Source organism: Erinaceus europaeus, chromosome 10, assembly GCF_950295315.1.
Source record: "Erinaceus europaeus chromosome 10, mEriEur2.1, whole genome shotgun sequence".
Taxonomy (NCBI): domain Eukaryota; kingdom Metazoa; phylum Chordata; class Mammalia; order Eulipotyphla; family Erinaceidae; genus Erinaceus; species Erinaceus europaeus.
The window spans coordinates 71,031,604-71,045,795 of NC_080171.1; the positions used below are offsets into that span (position 1 = coordinate 71,031,604).

Below are 14,192 nucleotides of genomic sequence, written 5' to 3' on the forward strand. Positions count from 1 at the left end.
TTTTGTAGAAAATAGAATTTTTACAGATGTACCAACAACTACATTTACTGTTTATTGTAAACCATTATTCCCCCCCAATTAAAAATGTAGAGATACATTTAAAGCTTAACAAACAAAAAATTCTAACTGGTGGTCCAGGAGGTGGTACAGTGGGTAAAGCGTTAAGACTCTCAAGCATGAGGTCGAGAGTTCAATCCCTGGTAGCACATGAAGTAGAGTGATGTCTGGCTTTCTCTCTCCTCCTATTTTTCTCATTAATAAATTGATAAAAATCTTTAAGATAAAAGAAAAGAAAAGAAAGAGAGAATTTTAACTGCTCATTTCCCTGCCAACTCAATAAGCCCCAGGTTCCTCCTTGGAAAAGCATGGACAAGAAATACCTTGCAGGGTTGAAGAGTAAACCAAGAAAAGGAGTGAAAAGCTCAGAGCACAGTGTCTCCAAGCAAGCAAAAAAGCATGTGGTAGCTCCACAATCTGTTTCCACACAGAGTGTGAAAAGCACCAAAGTCGGGTGATGGAGACGGTATAGTGATTCTACAAAAGGGCTCTTCTGCCTGAGGAACTGAGGTCTTAGTTTCAATCCATAGCACCACCATAAATCATAGTTAAGCAGTGCTCTGATAAAATAATAATGATAATAACAATATACTTTTTAATTTTAAAAAGGAGTCTGCTTAAAAAAAAAGCATCAAAAGACTTCAAATCACCACAGACAAAAACAAATTACAGAGAGATATACTACATATAATTATTCAGATTCTTCCAAAAGTCAGTTGTTAAAAAGATGAGTAGAACTTCTCACCTTTCACCAGTCAACTAGGAATAGCAAAGAAGATCACCTGAGAACGCAACAAGACAAAACCAGGACCACTTTGGGGACCCACCAAGTCACAGGTAAGTACAAATATGTGTGACTTGTGGACAGAGAGGGAGAGATTCCTGGGGCTAAAAGCCCCTGTCACTCAGGAGTGACTGGTAACAGTCTGGCAGTTCACCAGTTGAGGCGCCACCTCCAGTTTGAGTTCTATCACCTCCAGTTTGAATTTCATCAACAGACTACTGAAGGGAGGAAAGGATCCCATAAGGCTCACCAAGTGGAACTGTGAGTCTCCATTGCTACCACCCCTTGAAGACTGGAGCAGCAGCTGGAAGACCCTGTGCTGACATAGGGGAGAACTGATCAGGGAAACTCAGAAGACATACGCTCCTGGTGGTCTGGAAGTGGGGCTGTATAGTGGGAGCCTTTCCACATTGTTCTCCTGATGAATTGAATAATTGCTTCAGAACCTATGGAGTACAAACAGGATTTTTTTTTTTTTAAGAAACTCACAGGACCAAGGAGTGCTGCTTGGCTCAGCCCTGGCTGCTGTCAGAGCAGCTAAACTGGACCTGGGGCTTTCAACCCTTGGGATGTGGGAGTCTCTCTGCATAACCACTGTGCTATATCTCCCCAACCCTGCTTTATTTCTTGGTTGGGAGTGAATGATTAAGCTAAAAAAACCTACTTATAGGGAGCCAGGCAGTAGTGCAGCAGGTTAAGCACACATGGTGTGAAGTGCAAGGACCAGCATACGGATCCCTGTTCGAGCCTCCAGGTCCCCACCTACAGGGGAGTCACTTCACAGGCAGTGAAGCAGGTGTGCTGGTGTCTTCCCCTCCTCTCTCCATTTCTCTCTGTCCTATCCAACAACAATGACAGCAATAACAACAATAATAACAACAACAATGACGATAAACAACAAGGGCAACTACAGGGAAAAAATAAATAAACAAAACCTACTTATAGTTAAAAGATGAGTATGGAATAGATTCAACTAGAATGAAAATAGTAAGAAGCTTACTTAAACACAAAAATAAAATATTTATAAGTTTTTTAAAAGTGGGTAGCTGGGAGAGCTAAAGGAGGGATTTAAGGGCACTAAGGAGATAAACACCAAATGCAATGAGTGAACTTTGACTGGATGCTGAATGGGGCAGGAATGAGTCTATCAAAGACATCTGGGGATATGAACTGGCTGTTAGATGAAGTGAAGAGTAGCTACCCACTTTCTTAGGCTAATAGTCTTCTAGTGATATAGCAGAGTATCATTTCTTTCTCTTTATTATTTTTTAAATTATCTTTATTTATTTACTGGATAAAGACAACCAGAAATAGAGAGGGAAGGAGGAAAGGAGATAGAGAGACACCTGCAGCACTACGTCACCACTTGTGAAGCTTTCCCCCGACAGGTGGAGACCAGGGGTTTAAACCTGCATCCTTAGCACTGTAGTGTGTGCACTCGAACAGGTGTGCCACCACCTGACCCCACAGAGTATTATCTCTGTCATATCAAATAAAGTAGGGGGGAAATGGCCATCAGAAGCAGTGGATTCATAGTGCTGGCACTGAGCCCCAGCAATAACTCTCGTAGCAATAAATTCAAAAAGAAAGAACAAAAAAAGGAAGAAGTAGGGCTGCATGGCCAGGTTCAGTGGTTCACTACAAAGATGTGTGTTTATGTACATAGAAGACGAAGTACATGGTCCGGGAGGTGGCACATTGGACTCTTGAGTCTTGAGTTCAATCCCCAGCAGCACATGTACCAGAGTGATGTCTGGTTCTTTCTCTCTCTTTCTCATTAATAAATAAGTAAATAAAATATTTTTAAAAACGATGAATTACAAGTGGCAGAATATTAACACTACAGATGATAATCCTTGCACTCCCCCCTTTTTTTGAAAAATTTCATAGTGAAATGTTGAAAAAAAAAATCAAGTACTACATAGCAGGTATATTCCCCAGGACTGCTCTTAAACACACCTTTTGTCACTTGCTGTTGTATGCTTCACATTGGTTTGGTCTCCCCCCCACCTCCGCCTCTTAGAGATTTGGTTTGGCCCTTGCTAGTTTCGCGCCTCTTTTCTCCCTGCACCCTATGCTACCCTAGAGTTCTTGGCGCGGCCACGGGAGAAGGAGGTAGGACAGATCTGTGTGGTGATTAGTTTAGGGTCTCTCTCTGCCGCCAGAGGAGAAAGACAGGAGAGCACATGTTTGCCCGCTCATGAATAAAGCTTCTGTGCCCAGCCATGTGTCCCCCAGTCTCTGTCTGCCTCCGTGAAGCTAGCCCAGCCAGCTGGAGCCCCAAACCTTAACGACAAATGGCGCCCACGTGGACCTGACCTGCGCATCTCTCAGATAAGTGAAGGCATAAGCCGGCTTTCCGCCGCATGGCGCGGGGCATTGGGCGTGGGCTCCCTCCACGCTGCTCAGCTGCCGGGAGCAGGGCAGCAGACATGGCGGGCAAGGCCTCTCATGGTCGCCACCCCGGGGCACCTCGACCCGCGCCTTCTGCACAGCTGGCCTGCCCGCCCTCCTGCTATGAAGTCTGGACAGATCCCGGACCACCTGGAGACCGTGGGCTCCCTACCGAAACTGGGCCCCCTGGCAGAGATCCCAAACTTGGGTCTGAAGGCAGACGAGCTAGAATATGCAGAGATTCGTCTAGAGATCGCAACCCACAATTCCTAGAAGTGGAGCTGCGTGGGAGGCCACCTCTGGATGGTGACCCCCCCCCCAACAACTAAGACAGTATAGATCTAAATTCGTGTTTAAAATGACATGTCTTCATAACAAAGGTTTCTCTCCTTGTGTATTAAAGACCATGTTTACGTGTGTGTTTAAAGTTTGGTAACATTAACTTTAAGGTTAAATATATAACTTTAAGGCTATATTCTTACCAGACAGAGTTAAATGAAAAAGGTTTTCAACACAGTTCTCATAAAGGTAAAATTAACTTACATTCAAAGTCTGAGTTAAAAATCAATATATTTTAACTAAGTTAGTCTAAAAAAAACCTGCGCACACCTAGGGTGTGTCTCCATCTTGAATGGGTGTAACAAAAGGTTAAAAAGACGCTGTTGATATGTAAAACTCTCAAATTCCTTCTCAATTAAAAACGTTAGACTGCGCTATGGTTATGCTAATGATTGTAATAGAGTTATCAATTGTGATAAACTTCTAACCTGCTACAAGTTTTGTTTCATAGTAAGTAAATTGCAGCTGTCAAGTTCTCTACAGAAAAGCGGAATTTCAGCAGCTGACCTTCCTCATACAATGTTCCACCCCCTGGCATTCTTCCGTGGACATCTGCTTTGGACTGGCATTTCTATCGGACTCACTGGTACACCTCTTGGACACTTTGCAGCTTCCCTTTATGCTGCTGGGTTTCTCAAAGACTGACTGCAGCCAGCTGCCTTGGGACTCTAGGCTGTTCCCTGCCCCCATGCTAAAAAATGCCCATCGAGGCAAGTAATGCCCCCCAGAGGCAAAAGAAGCCCCCAGAGGCAGGAAATGTTTTTTTTTTTAGCTGATAAAGTTTTTCCCACAGAGGCAAAAACGCCCCCCTCAGGCCTTCTCTTGGCAGCACACTGTTTCTTGTTGCTCGCTTACATGTTCCTCCATGTTTGTGCCAGTTTCTTTTTTGAAAATGCCTGTATGATATAAGAAGTTCACCCCACACTCCTGATACTATGGTCATTTAGTTAAAAAGAAAAGGGGGAATTGTTGTATGCTTCACATTGGTTTGGTCTCCCCCCCCCCCACCTCCACCTCTGAGAGATTTGGTTTGGCCCTTGCTAGTTTCGCACCTCTTTTCTCCCTGCACCCTATGCTACATAGTTCGAGAGTTCTTGGTGTGGCCGCGGGAGGAGAAGGAGGCAGGACAGATCTGTGTGGTGATTCTCTCTCTGCCGCCAGAGGAGAAAGACAGGAGAGCACATGTTTGCCCGCTCGTGAATAAAGCTTCTGTGCCCAGCCATGTGTCCCCCAGTCTCTGTCTGCTGCCACGAAGCTAGCCCGGCCAGCTGGAGCCCCCGAACATTAACGACAACTTGCCTTGCTGAAGTGGCACACTTTGCATCTCTGACAACAGGACTGAGTAATAGCTGGCTCACAGTAGATTCCCAACCTGTCTTTGCAGAATGAGTAAGTGGGTAATTGAATATTATAGAGTGCTTTTGTCGCCCAAGAAATGCTAGTATATTAAAAGATACAGTATATTCTATTAAGATATTACAAATCAGTTTTTATGCTGAATTTTTTTTCCTTTCAAATTAATTCTGATTCACCAGTGTTCTCACTCTACTTCATTCTCTTAGGGAAAACTGCATAGCCTACCTGTTAAGGCAAAGTCTCGCAGAAAAAAAACCCCACTGATCTTAAGAAGGAAGATGAACAGAAAAAGGCAGGAAGAATAGCTTGCATCTATCTCTAAATTAGGTCAGCTTTCAAAAGAAATGGGGGAGAGGGGCAGGAGGCAGTAAGTGGTGCAGCCAGTTAAGCGCACATATGGCCATGCACAAGGACCAGGGTTGAAGCCACTGCTCCCTACTCCAGGCAGGATGTTTCACGAGTGGTGAAGCAGGTTTGCAAGTGTCTGCTTTTCCCTCCCTCTCTATCTTCCTATTGTCTCTAAACTTCTCTCTGTTCTAATAAAAATTAGAAAGGAGAAAAAAAAAATTAGAAAGGAGAAAAAGAAATGGCTGCTGCTGGGAGTGGTAGATTCCTAGTGCCAGTAATAATCTTAGTGGCAAAAAAAAAAAAAAAAAAGGAAAGAAACAGAAGATACAGAAGTAGTGGGCCCTAGATTATGTAATTCAGTCAAAGGGTCACAAGTAATAAGGTTCTGCTGGGCAAGGCAATGAAATGCTATTGAGGTGAATTGAAAACAAACAAATATGACACTTAGGGGGTTGGGTAGTGGTGTACCTGGTTTAGCTCACATATTACCATGCACAAGGACCCAGGGTTCAAGGACCCAATCCCCACCTACAAAGGGGAAGCTTCATGAGCAGTAAAGTAGTGCTCCAGCTGTCTCTCTCTTCCCCTCTCCAGTACCTCCTTCCCTCTTTTATCTCTCTCTTTTTAAGATTATTTATTTATTTTTATTTTTTTCATTTTTTTATTTGTTATTGGATAGAGACAGAGAGAAATTGAGAGAGAAGGGGGAGATAGAGAGGAAGAGAGACAGAGAGACACCTGCAGACCTGCTTCACCACCTGTGAAGGGACTCCCCTGCAGGTGGAGAGCTGGGGGCTTGAACCGGGATACTTACCGGTCCTTGCGCTTTGCAGCACATGCGCTTAACCTGCTGTGCTACCACCCGACTCCCAAGATTATTTATTTATTATTGGATAGAGACAGAGAGAAATTGCAAGGGGAGAGACAGAGAAGGAAAGAGACAGAGATACCTGCAGCCCTACTTCACCACTCATGAAGCTTTCCCCTTGCAGGTGGGGACCAGGGACTGCTTGAACCTGAGTCCTTGAGCACTGTAATGTGTGTGCTCTACCAGGCGCATCACTGTCTGGCCCCCTCTGTCTCTAGTAAATAAATAAGTAAATAGATAAATATATAAAAAGCAAAACAAGGACACTTACAATGGCAGCGATCTTCCCACTTTTTCTCAGCTGTTGGACAGCAAATGAATGGAGCACATCTTCCATGGGGGTGCCATTGACCATAACCACCCTGTCATTTTCTCTGCAAACAAACAAAAAAAAAATTAAATGGGATAAGGAGAACACCCACCCTTGCTCCCCACACACCCACCTCTCACTATAAATTATTTAGGAACAGACACAACAAATTGACCCAAAATGCTTATGAAAATGATTATTCAACTCAGCCTAAACTCTTCCAAGATCAACACATTTCTGACAGTGTCTGTTGGTAACCACCTGAAGAAGGTCCATAGCAGTTAGATCTGGGCACTAAAGGAACCTCTGGGGAAGGGCAGGTGGTGGTGCAGCTGGTTGAACACACACATGACCATGCACAAGGACCCTGGATTGAGCCCCCACTACCCATCTGCATGGGGGGAAGCTTCACAGTGGTAAAGCAAATACTACAGGTGTCTGTCTCTCTGTCTCTCTCCCCCTCCCCTCTCAATTTCTATGTGTCCTAGCAAATAAAATAGAGGAAGAAAGGAAGGAAGAAAAGAAGGAAGGAAAGAAGGGAGGGAGGGGACACCAGGAGTGGAGAATTCATAATGCCTGCACAGAGCCCCAGTGATAACCCTGGAGGAGACAAAAAACAAAGGGAGGGGGAGGAGGGCTAGGTGGTGATGCACCTGGTTAAGTGCACACAGCACTGTGCAGGAGGACCCAAGTTAGAACCCCAGCTCTTCATATGCAGGGGGGAAGCTTTCACATCTCTTTCATAAATCACATAATCATTAATTCAGGGTATCCTTATTAAATTTTAAACAAACTGAAATCAAAACAAATGTTCAGAGTCATGTGGGTTTGGGGGTAGGTGAGGTGGGCAGCATGCTGATTTTATTTTTGTCTGTTTATTTTTAATTGCCACCGGGTTTATTGCTTCAGACTTGGTGCTTATATGACAAATGTACTGTTCCTGGAAACCCCTTTAATCAATTAATTAATTAATCAATTAATTTTGGATAGAAACGTAGAAATTTGAGATGGAAAGGCAGATAGAAGAGAGACACCTACAGCACTGCATCATTGCTCATGGTTCTTAGACCCCTCACCCCCACAGATAAGGACTGTATATTCCATTTTTGGAATATACAAAATTGACTGCTAAGCCTAGACTATGACCATTGTAACAGTTACACAGCATTCTTCCAGTGGAAGAACTGTTCTCCTCCTTCCAAAGTCTGGATGTTTCCAAATGTCTGGGATTGCTAAAGCATGGTGCACTAGGGTCTCAATTCCTGCTTTAAAAGAAATGTACCCAAAACACCCTGTCTGAGATTGGAGAAGCTGGCACAGGGGAGCAAGGACACTCACTGTAACAGGCCATCGGCTGGTCCACCTGGAAGCACATCGGAAATGACAATCGATGTCTCTCCATTTTCAAAGTGGGGGTTGTCTCTGCCTCCGGACACTGCAATTCCAAATCCTCTCTTGGAATCCTGTTCATCAGAGATGAAAAGGGGAAAAACAAAACAAAGAACAATAAAAATTAACCTTTCACAAATAGCTCTTAGGCCTTATTATAAGTACTCAACTAAAAAATTAAAAAGTCAAACCACTAACCAGAAATATCACAGGAAGACAGTGCTTACAGGGGAAAAACTGAGCTTCGAAAATGGAATATTATTATGGTTAGCTGACAGTTTAATAAAGGGAGATTCCTTATATGAACCGCAGTCTTGTGAATGCTGGAAAGAATTACTAGCACACCCTGGAATTATCACCAAAAGTTGGCACGGCATGGCAAATAATGGCTTCTGTCCAAATCAGGATATGCTATTCAAACCACCACTCCTACCTGTTCTCATCATGTGGGTTTGAACTAGAACAGCTTCACACACAACTGATTCTCTGCTCAATCTGTGTTTATAAAGCATACCTTTAATTTCAACTAAGGTAGGCGGGTGGTTTCATTTTTATAGAGGGTAACAAAGAAGTCAATGGATTTTAAAGGCAAAATAAAACCTGAACATAAACTTAATTTTGAGATCTTATAAGAGACCAGTGCATTAAGAACTTCCCTTTATGCATATAAGACAAAGGAATAGAAATTAACTACATTCACAATAGGTCTAGCAATTCTAACAATGAATTCAGATAATGCATAATCCTAACTTACTTTGGTAATTAAAAAAAGCTAAGCTTGCAACCCAGGAAGTAAGGCAGTTGTTAAGGCCTTGGACTCTCAAGCATGAGGTTCCAAATTCGATTCCTGGCATAGAGTGTGCTCTGGTTCTCTCTATCCTTTAATAAGTAAATCTTTAAAAAAAAAATATATATATATATATAAGACTGGCAGAGGGGTCCCAGTTTGAGCCCCCGGCTCCCCATCTGCAGGGGAGTCGCTTCACAGGTGGTGAAGCAGGTCTGCAGGTGTCAATCTTTCTCTCCCCGTCTTCCCCATCTCTCTCCATTTCTCTATCCTATCCAACAATGACATCAATAATAAGAACAATAATAACTATAACAATAAAACAACAAGGGCAACAAAAGGGAATACATAAATAAATAAAATATTTTAAAATTATTTTTAAGCTAATCTCATATTTTCATCCACGAGATGGATGTAAGTGATCATATAGCCCTGAGTCAGTGTGAGACTGTGAAATTTTACTCAAGAGAATAAAAGTTTTCACCCAAAGAAAAGTTCCCACCATACCAACTGATAACAATTATCAACAAAAAATAGGTCTACAACTCAAAGGGTATGTGAAATGCTAATGGAAAGGACCCAAAGATAAGGCATAAAAATGGCTTCATTGGGGGGTGTGGGGGGGTACTACCTAAAGAGAGAAACCTGCAAATGAAGAAACTGTAATTAATGCTACAGATATGTGGATATTTGAAAGTTGACTCAGTGACTTTTTTTTTAAAGATTTTATTTATTTATTCATGAGAAATGATAGGAGAGAGAGAAAGAACCAGACATCACTCTGGTACATGTGCTGCCAGGGATTGAACTCAGGACCTCATGCTTGAGAGTCATTGCAATGCCCTATCCAGTGTGCCACCTCCCGGACTACGTGACTTCTTTTTTAATTTAGTAAATTTTTATTCAGGAACCAAACTTTCATTAAAGATAGTGTTTGATGCTCACAAATCTAAAAGTAGTACACTTTTCCCTTAGAGGAATACATGATCCCTCTAGGAAACAGCAGACTGGTGGAATTGAAAGGAGAAAGAAAATATTACAGCAAGGACCATAAAAGCCATGGTAATGTTGCCCTGCTGACCAAAATAGTTTGAAGTGGGAGGAGAATACAGCATAATGGTTCTGCAGAAGATTTTCATGCCTGAGGCACCAAAGGTCCCAAGTTTAATTCCCCCACACCACCATAAACCAGAGCTGAGTAGTGCTCTGGTCTTTCTCTGTATCTCTCTTTCATTAAAATAAAAAAATATTAAATAAATAAATAAAAATAAAAAACATTTTTTAAAAAATAGCTTCAGAGAGTAAGATTTCAACTATCATCTACGTTAAATTTCCAGCAATATGGCAGCTATACTTCTTTCTACCTCTCATGCCTATTTTAAACCTTGAGGTCAGAATAAAAAGAGCTGACATATTTAGACAACAGCTGTGAGCTGGATTAGCTATACTGGAAGTGTTAGTATCATAGGTTTCTATCAAGAGGGCAATAACCTATGAAATGACTTTTGCAATGAAGTAAAATTCATTAGGATTTTAATTTGTTTTTTAAAAAATATAATTTGATGAACTCAATACCTGTTAATAGGAGTGAGATACAGAATCCAACTCTTGAGGGGTCGGGTGGTGGCACACCTGATTGACTGCACATGTTATAATACACAAAGACCCAGGTTCAAGCCCCCAGAACCCACCTGCCAGGGGAAATCTTTGAGAGTGGTAAAACAGGTCTGCAAGTGTGTCATTAAACTGAAGGGCAGAGCCATTATCCCCTCATTGCTAAACCAATGTTCTTGAACTTAGTTTGGACTAAAACTGCATTTAGGATGTTATTAGATGTATATGTATATGTTTGAAACAGAATGATAAAGTTGTAGGCAAGTCCTCAGCACAGATTATTTCCATTCTTCTCTATCTGTATTCCCCCTACCCCCCATACCCTATTCTGCCTGGAGATTTGATACACACACACATATCAGTATGATTTTTTTTTTTTTGTTATCACAAAAAATTGTCTGCACTTCATTGTCCAACTCACAAAGAAAAATTTTGTGGGCAAAAAAGGGGTAAAATCCATGATCTTTAAACTCACAACTGCAGAACACACAAAATGTGAAACTTAACTTTTTTTTTTAATAATTCTTTTTTTTAAATTTTTTTAAATATTTATTTTATTTATTTATTCCCTTTTGTTGCCCTTGTTGTTTTATTGTTGTAGTTATTATTGTTGTTGTCGTTGTTGGATAGGACAGAGAGAAATGGAGAGAGGGAGGAGAAGACAGAGAGGAGGAGAGAAAGGTAGACACCTGCAGACCTGCCTGCTTCACCGCCTGTGAAGCGACTCCCCTGCAGGTAGGGAGCGGGGATCCTTATGCCGGTCCTTGGGCTTTGCGCCACCTGCGCTTAGCCCGCTGCACTACAGCCCGACTCCCGAAACTTAACTTTTTAAAAATACATATTTTATCTATGTATTTGGGATAGAGATAGAGAGAAGTTAAGAGGGAAGGGGAGGGGGGAGACAAAGAGGGAGAGACACCTCTCTGTCTCTAGCAACATTGTTGCAGCACTTGTGAAGCTTCCCCTGCTTGCTTCTGGGGTTGAGGGGGTGGAGCCTGGGTCCTTGCTAATTATGCCATGTGCGCTCACCACCTGTGCCACCAAACACTCACCTTTGGGAAGGCAGCTATGCTCACTATTGTATCTCCAACGCCCTTAACACTCACCTTTTGTAGGGTCACGGTATACTGCTCCCATATCAGTTCTTCCATGCCTGGGCCCTGTTTTAAAACAAGCAACAAGCAATTTGATTAAAACCACAGGCATTTCAAAACCACAGGCATTTCAATGTTAGGAACAAAGCCATAATCCAAAATGACTCAAGATAAAATCCTGTCGCTTCGCAGCAGTGGGACGCGAAGGAGAGATCCCATACAGCAAAGAGTTGATGTTTTTCAGGAAAGTTATGCCACCTATTTTCAAACACATCCTTTAAAAAAATAGCAATTTTCTCTCAAAATCCTAGACCAGGGAGAAGAGAAGCAACCGGTGATACAGCTATATACAAATAATGTCAAAGGACATAAATTATGGTGATGCTGGGTATGATACAGCAAATCCTAACAAAGGGATTTTTCAAAGTTAACCCAATTACCAAATAATGTGATTATAGCAGTAACTACCTATTGCCTTCTTAAACCCTAAGACAGCAGGAACCTCATATTTCCTCTATAGAGCCTATATTTCCCCAAGTCCTGGGACCTCTAGGGTAGGGCTCACTTTCCTGCATGCTTCTCTCAAGTCATACCAAATGATATTGCATCCACCAATCCCAACCTAATCAATGCAAGGAGCACCATCTCAGCATGTTTCACTTCGGACTGTGTCCAGAGACGTCAGGTGTGGAATGTCAACCCTTCACCCTCATTACTCAGGTGAGACCTTTCCTTTCATAGTATTCTCTAATTCCATTCCAGGTGGTTCACTTCCTAACAAAGTCCCAAAACTTAGATACAGACCAGGTCCCATGAGATAGAGCATATGTTTACACGTAACCATAAACAAGGACAAAATATATACCTGAAAGCAAAAGTACACAATAGTCTGCAGTGAGTCAGTATAAAGTCCTAATGAAATAGTATCTAATTAGACTTAAATACACTCCTCACCTACTTCCTATTACAGTTCTCCCACTCACTCCAAAGCTAACCTTAGCAAAGCAAGGACTGCAAAAGCTTAATAAGGGCAAGAGACTGGCATACTTTAATGATGACTCTTTAGTCACTATCAGGTCACCCCATCAGCTGGGGCCCTATTGAGGGACTCCTGACATTCCCAAGCAGACATGATGTGCCTAGACCTCAAATAAATCCCTCTCTCCATTGTTACCAGTCATCTCTATCAGGAACAACACAATAGACCCCTTTGAGAGCCCCCATAGGACCTTGCCCTCAACTTGGATCAACAACGATAGAGAATGTTCCATACTCTATGCTACACCTGAGGGAGATGGGTCGATATTGGGGCAGCTTGGAACGTTCCTACTTATGACCACAGAATGTGAGCTCAGATCTACAGGGATGCAGAGGTCACATAGGCTCCTAAGGTGAATATGGGCCCCAGACCAAATCAAATTGATGGGGTTTACAGTCAACAATGTTTATACCCCTCCCCCATATTAGGGAGCTACTCTCTTCCCTGATCCAGCTTTCTGTCCCTTTTCCAGCCATGACATTGTCTCCCCAGACAATAACTTGGATCCACCTACATATCAGATTTCAGGCTGGGGGGGGGGGGGTGGAATTAGTATAGCCACAGGCTGTTTGGAATATAACTAAAATATGCCTACTAGCTATCTACAAAATGGAGGAACACCCCCCCCCCCAACATCTCATCTGCACTGTTCCAGCCTTTAGGTTCATGGGTAGTCAACAATTTGTTTGGCTTTGTATGTTAGCTCTCTTTTCAGCCACCAAGTTCCAGATGCTAGCATGATGCCAACCAGACTTCCCTGGACAGACGACCCCACCAATATGTCCTGGAGCTCTGATTCTCTTTACTAGGGAAAGAGAGAGACAGGCTGGGAGTATGGATCGACCAGTCAACACCCATGTTTAGTGGGGAGGAAGCAATTACAGAAGCCAGACCTTCCACCTTCTGCATCCCACAATGACCTTGGGTTCATACTCCCAGAGGGATAAAGAATAGGAAAGCTACAGAGGAGGGGATGGGATATGAAGAGCTGGTGGTGGGAATTGTGTGGAGTTGTACCCCTCTTATCCTATGGTTTTGTCAATGTTTCCTTTTTATAAATAATTTAAAAAATAAAAATAAATAGCAGTTTTTTAATAAATAAATATTATTGGGTTGTTGGAAACCTCATGATGCATTTTTGCACAGAAAAAAAAAATGGCATGACTTTACCAACAACCAACAGAAAATTGGTAGAAATATATAGTAAGAAATATGCTCTAGGGAGTCAGGCAGTAGCACAGCCGGTTAAGCGCACATGTCATATAGCACAAGGACCCCGGTTCTAGCCCTGGCTCCCCACCTACAGGGGAGTGGCTTCACAGGCTTTCTTCATTTTTCATCTTTCTCCCCCACTCTGTCTTCCCCTCCTCTCTATTTCTCTCTGTCTTATTTAACAATGATGATATCAATAACAACAATAACAACCACAACAACAATAAAAAACAACACGGGCAACAAAAGGGAAAATAAATAAATAAATAATTTTAAAAGTATGCTCTATAATCAGAAGCATTAACAATTGAATCCTTTTGGTACCACCATTACAAAACACTATCATCATAAAACCCCTTTTAAAAAAATCATAACTGCAACTTGCAGTAAACTTGCTCCATTCCCAGCATCACATTCTCCAGAGTGGTATTCTGGTTCTATCTCCTCTTTTTTTTTTTTTTTCCTCCTGGATTATTGCTGGGGCTCAGTACCTGAACCATGAGTCTAGGCCATTTTTTTCCCTTTTGTTGCCCTTGTTGTCTTATCGTTGTTGTGGCTACTGATGTCATTGTTGTTGGATAGGACAGAGAGTAATTGAGAG

At 42.2% G+C, this 14,192-nt stretch overlaps 1 protein-coding gene across 7 annotated transcripts in view; it reads right to left on the minus strand.

Moving 5' to 3' along the window:
- Positions 1–14,192, minus strand: part of TJP2 (tight junction protein 2) — a 172,986-nt gene that overhangs the window by 52,024 nt on the left and 106,770 nt on the right. For all 7 annotated transcript variants that reach the window (XM_060199718.1, XM_060199717.1, XM_060199713.1 and 4 more), the window contains 3 exons: positions 11,353–11,406; positions 7,795–7,919; positions 6,418–6,520 (listed from right to left, as the gene is read on the minus strand). In XM_060199718.1, coding sequence (XP_060055701.1) covers positions 6,418–6,520; positions 7,795–7,919; positions 11,353–11,397 — 273 coding nt within the window. In that variant the 5' untranslated portion in view covers positions 11,398–11,406. The remainder of the gene's footprint in view (positions 1–6,417; positions 6,521–7,794; positions 7,920–11,352; positions 11,407–14,192) is intronic.